This window comes from Eulemur rufifrons, chromosome 5 (assembly GCF_041146395.1).
Source record: "Eulemur rufifrons isolate Redbay chromosome 5, OSU_ERuf_1, whole genome shotgun sequence".
NCBI lineage: Eukaryota > Metazoa > Chordata > Mammalia > Primates > Lemuridae > Eulemur > Eulemur rufifrons.
Window position 1 is genome coordinate 22,885,391 of NC_090987.1, and position 19,928 is coordinate 22,905,318.

At 48.3% G+C, this 19,928-nt stretch overlaps 1 protein-coding gene across 1 annotated transcript in view; it reads right to left on the reverse strand.

The window, feature by feature from the left end:
* Positions 1-2,473: 2,473 nt before the first annotated feature.
* SLC14A2 (solute carrier family 14 member 2) overlaps positions 2,474-19,928 on the reverse strand; it is a 41,219-nt gene continuing 23,764 nt past the window's right edge. The window contains exons 10-19 of the mRNA XM_069468033.1: positions 17,399-17,521; positions 15,129-15,211; positions 14,221-14,380; positions 13,375-13,564; positions 12,919-13,047; positions 11,927-12,119; positions 9,246-9,393; positions 8,460-8,594; positions 5,646-5,695; positions 2,474-2,674 (exon numbers count right to left, since the gene is read on the reverse strand). Of these exons, the coding sequence (XP_069324134.1) occupies positions 2,474-2,674; positions 5,646-5,695; positions 8,460-8,594; positions 9,246-9,393; positions 11,927-12,119; positions 12,919-13,047; positions 13,375-13,564; positions 14,221-14,380; positions 15,129-15,211; positions 17,399-17,521 (1,412 nt within the window). The remainder of the gene's footprint in view (positions 2,675-5,645; positions 5,696-8,459; positions 8,595-9,245; positions 9,394-11,926; positions 12,120-12,918; positions 13,048-13,374; positions 13,565-14,220; positions 14,381-15,128; positions 15,212-17,398; positions 17,522-19,928) is intronic.

A 19,928-nucleotide genomic window follows, 5' to 3' on the forward strand; every position in this document is an offset into this window, starting at 1 on the left:
TGTGCTTGCAAAACGTGTATTGTTGTGCTGTGTGCATGCCCACATCTGTAGAGTTTGCTGCTTTCTGTGGTGTAAATATTCCCACCGTGGCCGATCTGAGGCTATCAATATGTCACCGAGTGGCGCTGGGAGAGGTGCACTCACCTGCACAGGTGGTCGCAGGAGCCAGTGGAGCTGGCTCCAGCCCTCCATTGTTGGTGCCTGATTGAAGTTCTGGACTACACCGGCCACTCTGGTATCCTGTGGACATTGTATGTTTTCATAGGTTGAATTTTTTTTACCCCATCTATTTCCACCTTGCTTGGTATCCTGGGCCAGCTCGGCTTGCTTTATAGGCAAGGATATTGAAATACTTAGAACAGCTGAAGGGTTTTATTAGTGGTCAATAACCAGAACAGCATGCACGTGGAGGGTTTCCTGCTCTTAATAAAACCAGATTATAACACTTTGGTGGAAAATGCATGAAAACTAGTACTTTAATAGTTCTATGTCATCACTTGGAGGTTCTGGGGCAGTTGAGTGAGCTGTGAGCATAAACAGCCTCCTGGTGAAATTCCTGGATGCCTAATCCTCAGAGAGCAGTAATTCCACGTCATTAAAATATAGCCTGAGGCCTTCTTGACCTCAAGGTGTGATCACAAACTCAGAGGTAGCCTCTGGAGTGTGACTCGTTCCCCTTCCCTACATGGAGGATTTGTTTCCATGGAGAAGGGCTCCATTTTCCTGCGGAAGTCATAATGGGCTAGACATGATCTGGAAGAGAAATATGCAGCCCAGCGCTCTTGGGCTGGGAAAAGATGGCCGGGATTTCAGAGTAGACAGAAGAGAAAGGATAAATGTAGAAACCAGCTTTTTCTAAAGGATGGATTTGGTGAAATGTAATTCTTTCCTTAGAGCTGAGTATATAAGAGGGCCTGTCCCCTCCCCGTCCCCTCCCCATTCCCCTCTAAGTTCCTCACCCCTTTGTGCTACATTGGAAGCCTTTGTGTGTGGGGGGGAGGGGGAGGTCCCATTGTGGCCCTATAAGAGGTTCATCCCCCTCTTTTGAGGAAGGGGGGAAGCCTGTGTCATGTGGAGTCCCACAAAGGCATTTTGTGGTCTGGGAGGTCAATGCTATGACCAGAGCCACCAAATAACAGGATTTACTGGCCATTCAAGAGTGGCTTGATTTATAATTTGGGGGCACAAAGCTAAGAGGCTATGCCCTAAAAATTGAAATGGGTTATTACAAATCTGTCCTTCAACTCAAACAGAAAACCATATCCATGGTCATTGCCATGTAATTTTCTCCTAAACACATCAAACATTCTTCTGATAATTTTTATTTATTTATTTTTTGAGACAGAGTCTCACTTTGTTGCCCAGGCTAGAGTGAGTGCCATGGCGTCAGCCTAGCTCACAGCAACCTCAAACTCCTGAGCTCAAGCGATCCTCCTGTCTCAGCCTCCCGAGTAGCTGGGACTACAGGCATGCACCACCATGCCCGGCTAATTTTTTCTATATATATTTTTAGCTGCCCATATAATTTCTTTCTATTTTTAGTAGAGATGGGGTCTCGCTCTTGCTCAGGCTGGTCTCGAACTCCTGAGCTCAAACGATCCGCCCACCTCGGCCTCCCAGAGTGCTAGGATTACAGGCGTGAGCCACCGCGCCCGGCCAATTTTTAATCCATTCTTATCTCTTTTCACACACACGATTGACCATGGGAAACCCCCCCAAGTGAGCAATGTGTGATCCTGCAGGTGAGTCCAATTTTAAGAAAACCCTGATACCAACTTGCAGACTTCGTTTAATGAGAGTATGATCATGAGTATTGCAAAAGGAAACATATTTGTTTACAATATGATTTGAGTGTTGATAAAGATCAATTTTTACCTTACAACATTTCCAGAAATATTTCTGTTATGTAAAAGAAGGCACATTGGCACTTACAGTGAATTTAGATTCCTAACCCCAAGTCTGGAAAGCATCAGCCCATGACCTAAGAATAAACCTCCACAGAAAGTTAACAGTTTCCTGCCTCTTCTCTGGCAACACTTCCATCTTTTACTTAACTCAAAGTAATTATTTGTTGGTCATGCTGATTTCATCAGTTTGTAGGAGAGCGAGAACAATCAACACTTCAGAGGTGGAAAGGACTCTTGAGTCCCTCCCTGTCATGAAACTGATTAAGACATCAAAGCAGAAAGCAGAGAAGAACTTGCCAGAGATGGTAGAAGCTCATTTGTGGCACAGCTGGGGTGGAACCTACCCTCTTGCCTTCCAATCTAATGAATATAGAGTCTAAACTAACCATATTTTGGATAAGTGTTGTGCATCTCAGAACAGAGAGCTTTCTGAATGGTGACTACACACACATTTCCCAGTGCTTGAGTCATAGAACAGACAAAAGGGAAGGTTAAGGCCACTGTCTGGGATCCCAGACGGCCTGCTGAAGGCTGGGTTTATAGTGGTGTGTTTTGGAAAGGGCGACTTAGGAGACATCATAGGCCTGGTACTTTGTTATGGTCGATGCCCTTCTGTTTCTCTCCTGGGACAGGTAGTAGATGCGGTTGGCCTCTGGGTAGGTGACTTTGCTGAGTGGGAGCTTGTAGATGGCGGGGTTGTTGGTCGTCAGGAGCAGGAAGGTGAGTGCCGAGAGGCAGAAGGGCCAGGTGCAGGTTGGTAATCCAAACTGGGGGAGGAGAACACAAGAGAAGCCTTGGTTACATCAGATGCCCATGCTTGTTTAATCAGCCCTTATCAATCACCTACTGCCCTGGGTGGAGGAGGGGATGCTTTGTGGACATTGATGAAGATACTTAATTGATGACCAATATAAATAAAATAATGCCCAGGTCTCAGTCTGTATTCTAACAGGTGAGTACACATTTTTCAAAATGCAGCCATTGGAATCCTAATCGAAGTTAATATGCCTTACATAGAAGTCACCAAGGGATAATAATATGCCTTTTGTAGAAGGCATGTTTTGTCTTGAGGTGTCTGGCGAGGCTGTACTTCAAACTCTAGGAACTGTGACCATTCCATGCCTTCTCCCCTCAGGCCTTGTTGGAGGAGTGTCTTTGGCAGCCATTTTGTAGCTGAAGACCATTTTCTCTTTGGTCACAGCTGATTGGACTAGAGATCAGCACCTGACTCAAAACACAGCTTCCCATAGGCAGGTGACCTGGGCCAATAGAATCCCTCATTAGAGAATTTGAACTAAAAGGCACAAAGACTGTGTCTATAGGGCTTTTGAACTGAAAGGACAGGAGAACCAAATCAGTGATGGGCGGCCATTTGTGGGGTGTGAGCACAAAAGAAACCTGTCACTGAGAGACACCGGGGAAGCGAGCAGATGTACACAGAGAGGCAAAGGTGTGATGTCCTCATCCCAGGAAGCTGGAGCTAGAGCATAGCTGCCTCTCTTCTCAAGGGCTCTTCCATCCCCAGCTCCATTTTTCATGGTGTTGACCTGCTTTTTATTCCTTGAGATGCTCTGAAGTGTTTTTTATTATTATTATTTTTTTAAGACTAGTCAAGTACAGTAGTGAGGAGGGGGAAAAGTAGTAGAACAAAGAGTTCAATCTGTAACTGACTGTGAACAATCAAGTGAGATAAGTCAAACAATCCTTCTGCCTCAGCCTCCCGAGTAGATGGGACTACAGGCATGCACCACCATGCCCAGCTAATTTTTTTCTATATATATTTTTAGTTGTCCAGATAATTTCTTTCTATTTTTAGTAGAGACAGGGTCTCGCTCTTGCTCAGGCTGGTCTCGAACTCCTGAGCTCAAACAATCCTCCCGCCTCGGCCTCCCAGAGTGCTAGGATTACAGGCGTGAGTCACCGCGCCCGGCCTGAAGGGTTTTAATACTCCTCCCCATTGTCCATTTGAGATAGCTTGAGTGGATAATTTGCTTCAGTGAGTTCAGTTATGAGGCAGATCAAATTGTGCCCCCTCTTCCCAAAACATCATCTTATCATAATCAGTAAAAACCTCATGTAAAACCATGGAAGTGACAATGCCAGTCATGTATGTGTCTAGAGATGGCACTGTTGGGTGGGTCTTGGGGGAAGAGCAATGACACCCTGGTGCCAGAACTGAGGCTGTAAGGGGTGCCTATGAGGGAAGAATTCCACTCGACAAACCTTTCCAAAGCCCTGCTAAGACAGCACAAGGTGTGGGAAGCACCCCTGGGGGTCCCACAGTGAGAAGAATGTGGGTCTGGAGTTCCACAGACCCAGATCCAAATCTCAGCTCTGACCGCTTGTTATGGTCATTTAATCTTTCTGAGACCTGTTTCCTCAATAGTAAAATAGTGCTAGTAATACCTACTCAGAGTTGGTACCTAGTGCATGCTAAGCACTCAATAAATGGTCCTCAATACATGCTCATTACCGTCAAACAGATGGAGGGTGGCATTGTTGAAGACACGGGGCTGGTACATTGTCCCAGGAAGGCACATGACATGGATTTATTGGATGAAGGATTGGGTGAATGGTTGGGTGCAGGAAGAGAGGATGAAGCCTGGAGCAGACAGGAGCCTCAGAGACCGTACTGCATGTTCTTGTCACCTCTCGGTGTTTCCGATGGCCAGCTATTCAGCCCAGCTCTACTGTGCCCTGTCAGGGAGGCTCACTACCTTAGAGTTTCCTTCATCCTGTATTATTTGACACCTACTATGTGCTGGGCACTGTAATAGTTTCTAGAGATAAACATAAGAATACAGGGCCCCTGTTCTGAGGGAGAACATGGGTTGAAAATGGAAGAGACCAATGAGCACCAGACTTGTCACAAAATACTATGCCGAGTGCTTAGCCGAGCTGTGTATAAATGCAAGGGAGCCCCGAAGAGGGACTTGGTCCACTGGGGGAGACAGGATAGTACCAGGGAAGCCTAATCATACTGCTTAGAACATATCTTCCCATGTTAAGTCCAAACAGTCCATTTTCACTAGAGGTGCGGGAGGGATTTAGACAGGCGTGAGTAGAACGCCTACCTCGTCCCCACGTGAGATGTGCCCTTGTACCCCTATCTAAGAGGGGGAGGCATTGACTGCAAGCTGAGCCCAGAGCACTCTTCACTGGGCCTGGGGCTGGCCCCGTGGCTCCCCCTGGGCTCACATGTCACCGTTCGCTGGGGCCCAGACGAGGCAGGGGTTCTTGGACTGCTGCTCCTGCCCACATGTCACCAGCTCTGGCCTCTGACTCAGCTGGGGCTTGACACCCCCTTTCCCCCCCGAAGCCTTTGCTAGTGATGCCACAGCCCCCACCAAATGTCCAATTTGCTATGGGACAGACAAAGATGTACACTGGCTCACTAGCTGGTTGGGCATACACACAAATTAAATAACAAAGATTTAAAAATAATTTCAGAGAATAATACAATAGAAAGGAGTTTGATTTATAAGATCATGTCCTTCCAACTGTCCTTCTATACGGAGCTCCTGGCCCACCGATAAGGGGATTTGATTGACCAAGGGTTGATGTTTAAGCTGTTGAGACCTATTTTGTCTAGCAGGCGCAGAGGTGAGCAGTGTGATTTAAAACAAGGGAGATGAACCAGGGAAGGGTTCCTGGAGGAGGGATTTTGAGCAGGGTTTGGGAACTGAGAGGACACCAGGAAGGGTGTTGTGGGCATGTTGTCAGCCCGAGTTGACTCACCACGGATAACACGTTAGCCAGGGCAGCACCCAGGTAGGCCGCAAACAGTGCTGGAAAAAGAACCAACGAGAAATAGACCAGTAACTATTTCAGTGCCTCAAGCTTAGTTTACATAGTCTCTCCCCATATATTTTATGCCACAAATGCTATCTCTCAGATTAAAAAAAAAAAGTTGTATTTCCATTTTTTGGCAGCTTTAAAAATGTTAAATTCCATGCAAATGCCAGCCCAGTGAAGACAGCAGATGAACTTCGTTAAAAAGGGCCAGGATTTAGCTGTTACAGTCCTCTTGGGTCTCACCACCTTGCATGGCAGTAAAGGAACATTTAACAGCATAAACCATAAATGAAAATTTTACTATACAGCAAAGGCAAGTGTATCCCCAGAACTCCCTACTGGAATATTTCATCACAGGTTATTAACGTAATATGGGTTTCTAGGGAGGAGCAGCATTCCGTAAGCTTGAGGAAGACCAAACATGCCCACTGCCTTGTGTTCTAGGCTCTGCAGAGGGCACGGCCAGGCTGGCAGCTGGGAAGAGCCACGTGCCGGCAGTAGGGGAGAGGCTGTTAAAATGGGCTGGCATAATTGGCCTTTGCTTCTGAACCCATCTCGATTGTCCCCAGGATATTAACAACAGCGAACCTTTGTCAGAGAATCAAACAGCTAGTGGCAATACGGACCATATCCTCCTGTCTTCCCGCAATGTAAGCTCTGTTATTGTCTTCATTTCACAAAGGAGAAAACTGAGGCTCAGAGAGGTTAAATGACTGTTTTGCCCGTCTTTCAGCTGGAGAAGTCCCTACTGCTTTAGAGGGTGATTCAAGGTGGAAGAGTAGGCGAGATTAAAGACTGAGTTATATGGAGCGGGGTATGGGGGCATCAGCAGGTTTCACGGGTCACACCAGACAGCTTATTTTTCTGATCCTGACGACACTCTGAGTTGGGCACGGTTAGTATCAGGCACTGGGAGTTCAGATGACTTGCCCAGGATTTCATGGCGTACAAGAGGCAGAGCCCTGGCCACCTGGCTGCAGGAACACGCTCTTAGGCAGCTTCTCAGATCTGAGGTTGGAGACGAAGGGCAGATGGGGGTGGGTGCAAACCAAGCACCACCAGGCCCCAGAATGCAGGGGAGCCACAGGGCTGGAGTGGACTCTGGGCTCAGCCTATGAACAGTGGAAGACACGAACTCCACCCACTTCCCTGGGACCCACAGCGAAAGGATTTGTTCTCACTGTCTCCCCTTCTGCACTGTTATTTTATCAGCTTTGGTCTGTGACTAGCAGGAAAACCATCTGAAAACCTTGTGTGCTCACAGGTGGTCATAGGCCTGCGGCGTGGGGAGAGGGGAGGAAGGGCAGAAGGATGGGAAGGGGACTGTCTCCAGTTGGAGGGGCAACCGTCTGTCCCAGGGGACGTGCAGGGCGTGCTGTGGGGGGAGGGGTCTTCCAGACAGGACACCTGGCCACTTTTCCTGTCTTGTCCATCACTGGCTGTGTGATGACAGAAAAAGGCCTAACTATTCTGGGCCTGGAGTTTGTCACCTATGGAGAAAGCGCTCACGTCAGGAAACAACGTGTACCCTACAAGGAGCACAGACTTTCATAGTTGGGCAGACCTGACTTTGGGCAATTTATTTAGCTTCCTTTAGCCTCAGTTCTCCATCTGTGAAATGGGGGTAGTAATAGCATCCACACACTTTACAGGGGTGTAGTGAGGATTAAATGAGAGGACCTGTACCAAGATTCATAACCGTGGTGACACTGATGATTTTGGATGGGGTAATTCTTAGTCGTGGTGTCTGTCCTGTGCATGGTGGGTGTTCAACAGCACACCTGGCCTCTACCCACTAGATGTCAGTAGCACTCTCCCCTCTTCCCCCTGGGTATGACACACAGAAATGTCATCGGACACTGCCAAATGTCCCCAGGGAAGGGGGAAATCACCTCTGCTTGAGAACCACCAGGGTAACAATATCTGACATAAGTTGGGCATTTAAAACTTCTTTGTTACGGAATGTCAATATTCCTTAGTGAACCAGCAGAACTGGGAGCTGGCTGCCAGGGGTACCCTGCAATGTCATTTCCCAGCTGGTGTCCCAGATGTCTTTGGCCTCTGAGACTCTGGACAGAGTTGCAGTTCCAGGCTCTCGATGCAGCCACCCCTGCCCACCCTCCGCCTCCCTGCTCTGACCCTGCATGGAGTTTGGGGGCCACCGAGAGAGCTTGGAGCAGGCGCAGCCTTGACCCTGAATGCCTTAAAAACCTTCAGGGCTCATGGACTTCTCATTTATAGTGCTCAGACTTTTTTTTTTTTTTTTTTTTTGAAATAGGATTAAGGCCAAAACCAATTTAATAATATAGATGATTACTGATTTTAGAGACATCTGTGAAAGTTTAGAATTTTTGTTATTGGATCTTTGTGTGGAAGGAAGTAAGTAGGCATATGGGTCTAGTTTCAGGTCATCGAAAAAAAAAATGCTGGCCCATTAAAAAATCAAAGATAATTTAAATTAAAATATTCACCATGACGTTTATTCGCACACCAGGAAAGTAGCATTGATAGGAGACAACCCATAAACAACCCAACCACCAGCACCTGACATTGTGTATTCAGTGAAACTAGTTTTTAATGTATTAATCACCGAATAACCATTGAAAACAGTTTTAAACAAAAACCGTTTTACAATGGAAACAATTCCTCCCAGTTACGTTTGTGGGAGCAGCAGCATTTTCACAGGGTGATTTTCTTTGCGGGGACAGACGCAGGCCTGGGTTGAAGTCGGAAGGGAATGCCGACGGCAATACCTACCGCAGGTGATGGCGAGAAGGTGCGTCTGCCAGGTGATGACGTAGAACATGCCTCCTACGGCTATGCACGCCAGCGTGCTGTTGAAGCCACACAGGCCGACGTAGATGCTGTCAAAGGGGGTCGCGACAGTGAGTGCTGCAGGAGAAGGCAGGCGTCAGTGTTGAGTCTGGGGGTCCTGCACGCTCACCTGCCCACCCTGAAACCTACCACAGTCCTCAACGCCCAGAACCAGTTATCCTCTTAAGCATTTATACAAAAACGACGTCTGATTTTATTTACTGACGAACATCTACAGGGAACAAATGGCCATAGAGCCCTGTGAAGACTGGCAGTTGAGCTGGTATGGGTTGAAGAGACTTTTTGAGTAAGGACTCTGAAGTCTCATTCAAACAGTCCAGAGAATATCCTTCTCCAGCCAAGAAAGAAGACCACTCCTCCTTCATTGATACCTTAATGTTCTCTAATGGAGAACACATCCTTCTCCGTTGTCATTGGAAGTGACTTAAAATATACATATGCCTGGAAGAAACCTCTCCCAAACTTTAAAAATTTATACTAAAGTGTAAATGACCAACACCAAAGCCTTTTGTGAAGACAGCTTTTGCCCAGGGGAGCATGTGGGAACTAGTACCAAAAGTGGAGAAAAAGGGTACAACAGAAGGAGGAAAAGTTTACAGACATCAGCAGGTGGAGGAGGGCTGAAGACACACGTCACCATTTTCTCTGGAGCTAGCCATGGGCACTAACATCCTCATAGCCCATTAACGGGGAATTGATGACACAGACCTGCTAACATCCCCATGGTGGATCCAATTGCCGCATGCAAGCAAATAAGAGGCGAAGATATGAACAGAGCTATGAGGAAAATGCCTCCGGTCCAGGGGTTATCGCAGCCGTACACTTGGCCGATTCCAACAGGGATGGCTCTCAAAAGCTGTAGGGACGACAGGATCACATGCTTACTATGGAGGCAAAAGAGACAACTTGAACCTTGGCTGTGAAAGATTCAACACCAAACTCGCTACACTAACGTTTTGCAAGAGGTTTCCAAGATATTTCTACTCCAATAGGTTAACTCTAAAAAGAACAAAGTTATCTTAGTTTAAATTATATTATCTTGATCTTGAGTTCTTAGAGCACTAACAGGTTAGGATGTTGAGTTTCCTTTATTTAGAAACACGAGTGTGAGGCATTTATGCCCCAGGGTAGAGAAATGGAGAACCTTTCAAATGAGGGTGCTATTCATTAGAAAGGTAATATGTGTCTGATCAAAGTCGGGGTTTAGAAACCTTCTTGTAATTTTTTTTTAAAGCTGAAAAGACGATGAGAAGGCTAAATATTAGATACAAAATGGTCCTTTCTGTCCCCAAGAACGACATGTGTGGTCAGACTAGCATCTACAGAAGGGCCCGGGGAAGGTAGCATCGCCCGCATCTGCTTTTTGATGGATGCACCGGTGGGGCCACCTGCTGGACTCCACCCTCCACGTGTCACAGGGGCTGCTGGGGCCTGCGTGTGAATGAAAAGGCACTTGAGGAAGTCTGATGCCTTGTGGGCACTGGCACAGGTGCCCTGGTGTTTGGGAAAAGGATCCTAGAAACGCAGCCTTCCCCAGCAACGGGGACTGGGTCCTGCGTCTTGGAGGGTTTGGCCAAAGGCCCTTAAACGAGGAAGGTGATAAAGGTAGGAGGCTCCGGGTCATTTGCATATGCTGGCAGGGGCTGCCTCGCCCCCTGGGCAGGAAGCCCCTGGGCAGGAAGCGGAGGGGAGGCAGAGTTCTGGGGGGAGTTTGTACACGTTACCCTAGGCAGTGCTCTCAGCCTGGGTCTTTTGAGAGGACCCTGCCCCTGGGGGTTGTCAGGGGAAGAAGGTCCTGGAGCTCAGGGCCCTCACACCACAGTGACAGCATACGGAGACAGGAGGGGACCCAGCGGGCTCTTTGGGCTCAGTTTCCTGTTTCCCGTAACAGAGAACAGAACGAGGCCTCTGGCCTTGCCCTGCAGGGGAAAGGGAAGCAGAAGAACCCATGGGGACTCAAATTGCTGTGCATTTTCAACCCTTTCTCTGACATTCATCACTTATTTCCCAGAAAGTCAAGCCTTTAATTACACTTGTCAAAAAGACAAAACTTATAAATCATTGTCATAATCCATTCAGTTGGCCAGGAAGTTATTTCTTAAAGAACAGCCACCAAAAATGGAGTTTTTCTTTCCTGGAACTTTTCGGGGCAGGGTGAGGCTGGGAGGGGTGTCTAAAGTGTTTCTATAAGATTATCCATTTTTTTTTTAATTTTATAAAATTGCAAAATATCTTCTCAATTGAAAACATGGCATGGAGAATGTAGTATCTCAAGCTGGTATTTTCTAACATCATCTCCCCCAGCAGGCTACTTAGAGCAATTTTGTCTCTCACAGGTATCGATTGGGTAAACATACCAGGAATTGGAAGGCTGAAGAGCTAATTGCCAACACAATTCTCTCGCCCTGGCCTGGGAAGGTCCTCACCCACACACGACAATCAACCAAGGTGGGACCGACACAAACATTTCTCTTCCTAAATAATGCTGCTTCTTAGTGCGAATGCAGGGCTCTTTCTGCTATCCCACGCTGTTGCCTACTATGGAATGCCAAGACAAGTGAGGCATGGCTGTTTCTGAGAAAGCTCCTTCAACAAGCCCAAGTGGCTTTGTGGTCGGAAGGTGAATTGCTAACAGTGAAGTTTCAGGCCAGCGCCAGATGGTGGGGCCCTTTTGGTGGAACGGAAAGTAGGAAGGCCCGGGTGAAAATGTGCCTGGTTAGATAAGGCAGCTAATGGGCACGTTTCTCCGTGCTGACTTAACGCCGGGAATGTAGCTTCTTACTCATGATCTTGGCAGACCTCCAGAGGTCAGCATTATGTACAGAATACGTATAAAGAACTTTAAAAGCTCTGTTATATGTTTCTTAATGGAGGAACACCTGTGCTTTAAAATGGAAGCAAGCCTCAGAGAGGTGGGAACAGTGACTTCGTAAGCCAATAAATGGCAGCATGATGTGTACGACTTTAATGATTCAGTGTGATCAAATGAAAGAAAATATACCACGTAAGCCTCTGGACCAAATGCATTAAAATTGTACTAAAGCATCAAAAAGGCTTTTGAAAAATGGAAAAAAAAAACAAAGAACCTGGGCCTGGAATTCTAGACTTGACTTTGCCCCCTCCCTATTTCCCTGTGTGACCTCAGGCAGGTCTCCTAACCTGGGCTCAGTTTCGTCCTCTGTGCCATCACAGCGTGGGACCAGAAATGGCCCTTCTAGCTCTCAGAGTGAGAAAAGGGTGGTAGCCCTGGAGCGGTGTATGTAGAATGTTTTGTACTGTGTAGTTGTTAATATTATTACCCATGGATGTTTCTGATGTGCACAATAACCAACACCACTTTAACGTCCAGTTTGGATGGACACTGCCCTTTCTCCTCCCGTGATACCTACCAAGGGCACTTGGACCTCCGACCAGGTGATGTTGGGCACCGAGGACACAGGCTGCAGCAGTGTTGTGGGGAAGAAGAGGTTGTAGTGGCCTGTGGCCGCCAGGTACAGGGTCACGGCGATGTTGAAGGGCAGCGTGAAGACCGGGAGGTCCCACTTGCTGAAGATGTTCCCCAGGGCGCTGGACAGGATGGGGCTGATGGCAGAAGCATGGGAGACGCTGGTCAGGAGGCTGCCTGGCCCTGATACTACACAACGCAGCACTGGGAGCTCCCTGCACCTTCCCAGAGAAAAGCATCCTCCCTCTTCCTCCCTGCACTGGGGACAGGGACAGGGCAGGATGCCCAGACTGGACTTCCGAAGGAGAGCTCTTCTGGGAGAAGTTTTAAGGCAGGGAGTCCCAGAACTTCCTCGAGGCATCATATAGCTGCATGCCCAAGCAGGAGGAGAGAGGGCAGGGTGTGGGAGCAGAGGGAAGGGAATCACAGTCATTCATTCAACAAACGGTTGTTGACCGGCCAAGAGCACTAGCCTTGTGGCCAGAGTGAGCTGCATTTTCTGGACAGGACGGAGGAGCCAGTGCCCCGAGGGCTCTTCCCATGCTGGGCCTTTAGCCTACTCTGGGGAGGTGGTCTTGGCCGGGTCTGGAGTCCCAGGGATCGGTAAAATCTGGGGGAGGGGGAGGAATGAGAAGATTTCCAGAAACTATGGGATCCTGTAGTGCATCCCTTAACCTCAGTTTCTTGCTCTGTGCTCTGGCATGGCGAGACCAACAACCCTTTTAGCTCTTAAAAAAGAAAAAAGAAGAGTAAAGGGTGGTAGCTAATGGGATATAGATGCAGGTGACCTGGCACAGTGCTGTCACTGTGTGACCTTAGTGATGGCAAGCTAAGTAAATGCTACTTTAACATTGAGCTTAGACAGTCGGTCACGGGCTTGGGATAAAAAGGTTGGTGGCCCCCGATCCAAACCCACAAGCTCAAAAGCAAACTCACCAGGACATGGACATGACGATGACGGGGAGCAGCAGCCACCAGTAATAGTCGCCTTTGTCCGAGAACACAGCCATCAGCAGCCCCACCAGCACCCCGTTGTAGCCGTGAAGTCCCGCCGCGATGGCTGACCTGGGGGAAGGGGACAGGTGGAATGTGGGTTTCCCCAACGCTTTTTAGGTATTTCTCCAAGTCGGGTTTTTCTCACCTGGGGCCCAGCCACACGCACCTTTAACCAGACCACCCTTCTGGGAGAGGGGAGGGAAGACATCAACCATATGAACCCTTGGTATTTCTCTAGACAATGTGTCATCACTGGGAAAAAATAACCAGGGAATAGTTGTTTTTAGTTATCAGTGTCCTTATTCTGAAGGTTTTCTGAGCTGGGAAGGTGAAGAATGGTCCCCCAGGGAGTGACCTCTTGGCCTCATGCTGGGCCCCTGGGCCCCTGGGACTTACCTGTCCTGACTCAGGATGAGGGCTGCCAAGGTGGACATGACGGTGCCCAGGCAGCCCGAGATGGCCCACCAGGGGTTCTGGACAAAGAGGCCGAGCACGATGAGGGTGCCGCTGAGGGGGTTGTTCACGAACATCACCTGGGACATGCCCCGGAGGACCCAGTCAATAAACTGGAACACCGGGGACTTGTCTGCAATGGAAGCCGGGCTCGGAGTCAGCAAGTGCTCAGTGTGGGGCAGGAGGAGGGTGCGAGGGAATCTGGGCGTCTGCAGAGTGTGTGCAGGGAGCCAGCCGCCTGCTGTCTCCTGCCGCCGAAGAGGGTAAAGAACCCTCCAGGAGAGCATCTGACAGCCCAGAGAATTCTTGGGACCCCTTGTCGGCCAGATGTGGTCATTAGTTGGTTTTTCTGGCAGTGTGGGTCAGGTGCCCTGAGCTGTCTGTGCCCACTGTGGTAGCGCCATGCAGAGAGTGCATCAAACCCATGGCCCAAGCTCTGGGAAGATTTCTAAAGAGAACCTATTGGCATGGTAGACACAGTTCTCCCATGAGCCATCCAGAGGGCATTTTTTCTAGAATGCTGGCTCTAGAATCCCAATGTGAGAAATGCCCGAGCCCAGAACTGTTATATTCAGAAGTGAGAACTCACTTTCTTACACGTACTGGCATTTACATCCCTAGAAACTGCATGTCTGTTCTAGCAGCACAGCTCCTAGCTTCTCCGAAAGACCAGAGACACAGAGCCCAGTCTGGTCCATAGGGAAGCCCCACCCCGGCAATGTGTTTTCTGGGGATGGCTGGAGGTGCCCTTTTTGGGGTCAGGGAGGGTCAGCTCGCACAGGACTTCACCTTTGAGTCCCTCTCCACACTCCTTCATCTCTCCCGTGATGTAGCTGAGGGCTTTGCTGATCCTTTCCCCACTGGCAGCCATGGAATTCCGAATCCAGGAAGTCTTGGAAATGTTCGTTTCCATCTTTATCTCAGAGCTCTCCTCCATGGTGTCCAGATCCTGCCCGGGACGAGAGATGGCAACAATCTCCCTCATTCTGTGGTTCTCATAGTGAGAAGTCACATTTGTAGTCACTTGGGGACCAAGCTAAGAGTTTCGTTTGGTATTTAGTTAAATTGCTATTTGATCATCTCCCTGTTTCCATAGATTAGAATATCTTTTGTTTGACATGTGACCTCGCTCAATACAGTCCACCATCATGCGGTACAACAAGATGACACCTTTACCCTCCTTCTGTGGATGAGGACTCATGTATGCAGAGGTTCTCATTTGCAAAGGTCAAAGTCAAACAGTCGAGTTGAGATTTAACCACAGATCTTTAGAGTCTTTTTTTTTTTTTTTTGGAAAAAATACCATTACTTTCACTATATGACACCTTTCCAGAAATCATTTTCCCTCCAGCATGTTTAATCTTTAAACTTTAACTGCCCATAAGCATAAAGGTATGAAATTGAACATATAAAGATTCTGTTTTTGAAAGCTGGCACCCGCTTATTTACTAAATACTTGAATGCTGGATTTCAAGGAAGCCTGATAATAAATAATTTAAATAAAAGGAAATGAAAGCTTACAAAGTAAACTGTGAAAAATAGACATTTTTTTCCCCAGGTGATCACATTTCTGAAAATACGAATTCACGTAAAATTTGCCTAAATCAGAGGACATCTTTTATGGGTCTCAGCTCCCTCATCTGCCGCAGGCTTTGTGCCGCAGGGCACTGTCCCCGATGCGGCCACTTGGTACTCACAAGCAGCTCCACCGTGGGCTTGCGGTACTGATAGGGAAACGGGTCTTTGGTTTGTCTCTCCTGGTGTTCGCCTCTTCCAAACCCTGGAGTGAGAAGGCGAGAGCATCAGTTAGGACGCACAGCTTTGGCACCTTAGCAGCTAACTTCTTGTGGGGCTCAAGTTAGATTAGTTGGTATTTCCTCTTCCTCTTGAGGAAGAGCAGAATCCTGGAGACTTGCGGCTGGAAGGCTCCTTCGTTCTTTTATTGGTGCTGGACCCATTGGGGCCCTCCCTTTGGGGGAAAATGTACATCTTCACGTAAAGTGGCATTTTACAAGGAATTTAGGGAGTTCAGGGATTACACTGACTTAATTAAGAAGCCATGATTTAGCTCAACCCCTATATTTTTTAGATGAGGAAACAGCAGCCCAGAGGGACAGTGACCTGCACAGGGTCCCTGAATCCAGGTTCTCTCTCCTAGAACACACGGAGAACTTGTGGGTGCATGAAGAAAGGAACGTGAAGCCTCTCGTGTCCTCATAAAGAATTGAGCTGCCTGCGCCATGCTAGATCTGTGAGATCTGTGTTTGAATTTGGCCATGACCAGCCGGGTGCCCTCAGGCTGTTCTGGTCCTTTTTTTTTTTTTCTTTTTTCAAGGCATTTTAGTAGTAACTGCAGGTTGGATTAGGACAAGTGATCATGTAGTCACTTGTAACAGATTTTTGGTCTGTCCTTGTAATTCTAGAAAACTCTTGTAATGTGGATCTAAACATATTTTTTATTATCACAGGTAATTTTTCTGCAGAGGTGACCCATCTCAGTAGGGTTGTGTGTGTCAGGAAGGCAGCTCAGGCCCCTGGAAGTTTCCGTCTCGATGCTTTGGTTCCCTCTGGTGGTCAAGTGTGAGGATGGCAGGCTGGGCTCTGACCGCCCTGTGTCTTCAGACCCTATGGGCTGTTCCCATTCTGCAGCCATGAGCCTTCAGGGTATCAGAGCACTAGAAGGGCAGCATCAAAGGCCCCATGTTCCCACTTTTGAAAGAGCAGGGACTGCAAATACCAGTGTGGTTGGGAGGTAGCACCACGCAGGAGAAACTAATTAATTTTGGAAGCCTTGAAAGGAAGAGTGGGAAGCAGAGAGACTAGCATCCGTGATAGCCCGACTGACCCACTGCCTGCTGGCGCCTCTGCAATTCTGACTTCCACCTCCCAGGCCCCTTGGCGTGGGGCTCTGCACTGCGCCCTCCCCCACCCCAGCCCCCGACCGCCATCATAATAGGATGTTAGGAAGGAGTTGTTAACCTTCTGAGGCAAGTCATGCTCTCTGACACACTGTGGCTGGGGACTCCTGTCAAAGACACACTCGGGGGCAAGAGGGCCCTAAGATACCTGCAGTGCCCTTTCCACCTCGTGTGTTTGCCCACAACCACTCCACGCTCATTTCCCTGGCCTGGCTGAGTTTTGGTACGAAATGATCAGACTTAGATGAACCAGAGGAAGAAAGTCACTAATGCACCTTCTGGGAAAGCACATGATTTGTAAAAACGGCACTAACACAGGAGTCAGTTTTATCCCTGGCAGTGGCGCTCGCCAACTGTGTGACTCTGAGCAATCCTGCTCCCCTCTCTGGGTGTCGGGGACAGAATTAGTTTGCCCCTCAGTCCTGCCCCTTCACGAGACTGCTCCAACTTTGCAGCTGCTCGGGGAGTTCTCCGCAGACTCCTGTTCGCCGCCACATGTTCTCAGCTTCCAAGTCCACCTTTCTGGCTTCCCCACCTGTTCAGCTTTAGCTGCCCCTGGATGCCCCTCCTGGCCTTCGGAGCCCTTCCTGACCGTGGCGCTCTACCTGTGCCCTTGGCTGCCCCACCACTGTGGAAGGTGAGAACTTTTCATCTTTAGCCTCTGAGACCAGCGGTTTTGATTTGGTGGCAAATTAGAATCTCATGGAGAGCTTTAAAAGATGCTGATGCCCACACAGGCTGCTCCCCAGATTAATTAGGTTAGAGTCTCTGGGGATGGCATGCAGGTGATTCCAATGTGCGGCTGACTTCAGACTCCAGAGACCCACTGCCCATCCACTGCCTGTCTCAGCTCCAGTCTCCCTTCCAGCAAAGGGGGCATCCAGACAGACACTGGGAACCGTGGCTTTGGTCAGAGGTCAGGTGTGAGAAGAATGAGCATGACTCTCGTGGGTCTCCCCTCCACCCTGTGAAGTCGGTACTGTGGTTGTCCCTGTTTTATTAGAGACTAGGAAGTCGGGGACCGAGGGCGAGGGGGAGGAGGGGCACACCTTTGCTCCTCTTCCGAATGGATGACCACTCGATGTGGAACACACTCTTGCGCTTGGGGAGCGCGGCCTCCAAGCCCTCCTCGGCCTTCGGGCCCGCCGCGGGTGGCTGCTCCCCACCACCGCCTAGCCAGGGGCAAAATGAGACAGGTCAGTGTCCCACCTGGTCTGCACCTGAGAGAGCCAAGCAGAGAGCCGGGAAAAATCACACACAGAAGCTGGAAAGGAGAGAGTGGTGAAGCCGGAAGCTGGAGTAGTAATTGCGTCAGCCATAGAACACCCAACTTCTCCTTTCTCCCATTGAAACATCCACTTCCTTTCTCCACAGTAACCTAAATTAGATCCACGGCAAGAGACAGTTGAGCCAGCCTGCCTTACATCTCCAGCAAGGAACCACTCTGAGATCCACATAACTGCCACTTGCACTGGCACGAACAGGTGGCAGCCAGTGCCTTGGACCCCATCCGTGGCAGGGAGTTCTAAAGCGCGCTGCATGTCAGAGTGCTTTAAAAAGTGTCTGTGCCCTACCCAGACCTGTTTAAAAAATTGAAGTTTTTTAAAGCCCATGTATTTAAAACATGGCTCTAATGTGCAGCGTGGGCAGAGAACTACTGATATCGGTTCTTGCTACTCAAAGTGTGGTCCCTGGGCCAGCAGCACCAGCAGCATCGTCCGGGAACTTGTTAGAAATACAGCATCTCAGGCCCCACCCCAGACTGATGGAATCAGAATCTGCATTTCAACAAGATCCTCCAGTGATTCCTGTGCATATTAACGTTTGGCAAGTGCCAATCTGTGGAAGCTAAGCTGTTGGGAGGCAGGGCCGGAAGCTCTATAGCCCAAGAGTAAATTTTGTTCATAATCAGCACTCAATAAGTACTTTAATCACTTTTTTCCCTTTTCAACACCCCTCCCCCCATATCACGGCACACATAGAAAATAAATAGTACTTTTGTGATATAGTACAGCAAACTGATGATGTTGTTTATGGCTCGAGGGCGTGGGCCCAGGGACTCTGGCCACAACAGATCCCACCTGTCTCATGCCTGCCTGGTGTAGGAGCCAGTGCTCTCCCCTGCTCTAACAAGGCTTATTAAGAATCCCAATGCATGTCGTTTCACCCTGGGGGCCCTTCAGGACCGTCTCATGGGCACGATCCCTGCCCTTGAGGATTGCCACCATTCCTCGTTTGAACAGGCAAGAGTCCAATGATACTTTCCTCCCATTGACTAAGGGAAGGAAAGAACAGTTATGAGCCATAACGATTTGTTCAGAAACACTTTTTCTGGGAGGTAGTGATCCGAAAGTACTTGTGCCTCTGTTGACTTCTATTGCATAGACAATGCCAACCAAATATCAGTGGTAAAAAAAAGATTTCATAGAAGAGCACACCCATGAAATAAAACTCTGAAGCATATTACAGTTCCTTTGAGTGGAACAAAACAAACCCAAGCCATAGATGACATCTTTCAGAAGGGGAAAAATGATCTAGTCTATCTTTCTGAAAAACTCAACCTTTACCCAAACAGGTCCGTGCCTATACCCTTTCTACTAGTTAGTTGTCTTTCTCAGGTTTTAGATGGGTTTTACTCCCTCTCGGAGGTGAATCAATGCTGTCCATCTGTCACTTGCAATGTCCAATATACGGAGCGTCTGGAAGCCACCATCAGGACCCATCTGTCATCCTCCCCCAGTTCCCTGGGTCTCCTGTTCCTCGGACCTGCTGTTTTGGACACACCCGCACACCACAAGGCAATTTCTCAGCTGCAACACCAGAGCACCTTTCTTTGAAGTGACACATCATATATAATTCTATTTTTTTTCTACAGTCAGTTCTCCATGAATATGCTCTGGCCATAATTTGGACAGATGTTTCCCCCTCGTGGAACTTGAGCTTTGCACTCTGACTTGTAATTTCCGGGGCCACTCTGTGTGTGCGTGCGACATGGGTGCATGTGGGTGGTTAGTGGGGGTGGTTCCTTTTCCTTCCAAGTTGTGTTTAGTTGAAAGTTTCAAAGATCACTGTACAAACTCTCAAAGACATTGAATATTAGAATTGGAAAAGGCTTTTGAGTTGTCTGGTCCAGCCCTCTCATTTTACAGATTTGGAAACCGAGGCCTAGAGAAATGGAGTGACTTGCCCGAGGCCACACAGCTATTGGCAGAGCTGAGAGTAGATATTATGTAGGCCTGTTCCGTCTCTTGCCTTATAGTCTAAGACTTATCTCCCTAAACCTTACTCCCCATTAGGGATTTATTTTTGGTCTATCAACTCAACTCTGCGTTTGGATGTAATGGCCTAATTAGGTATTATAGAATCCATTTCTCTTTAAACCAAGACTCCCTTTGCTCAAGAAAAAAACCCAATGTCTTCTTGAACCTTTCCTGAGCCCTCCTATCTGGACAGGGAGGTGGATTGAGAGGCAGGTGGGGTAAAGAGGAAGGCCGGGTCCACAGGAACACTTGGAGATAAATTACTTGGAAGCCTCAATTTCTTAATCAATTAGCCAATTTTTTAAAAAAAATTTTTAAG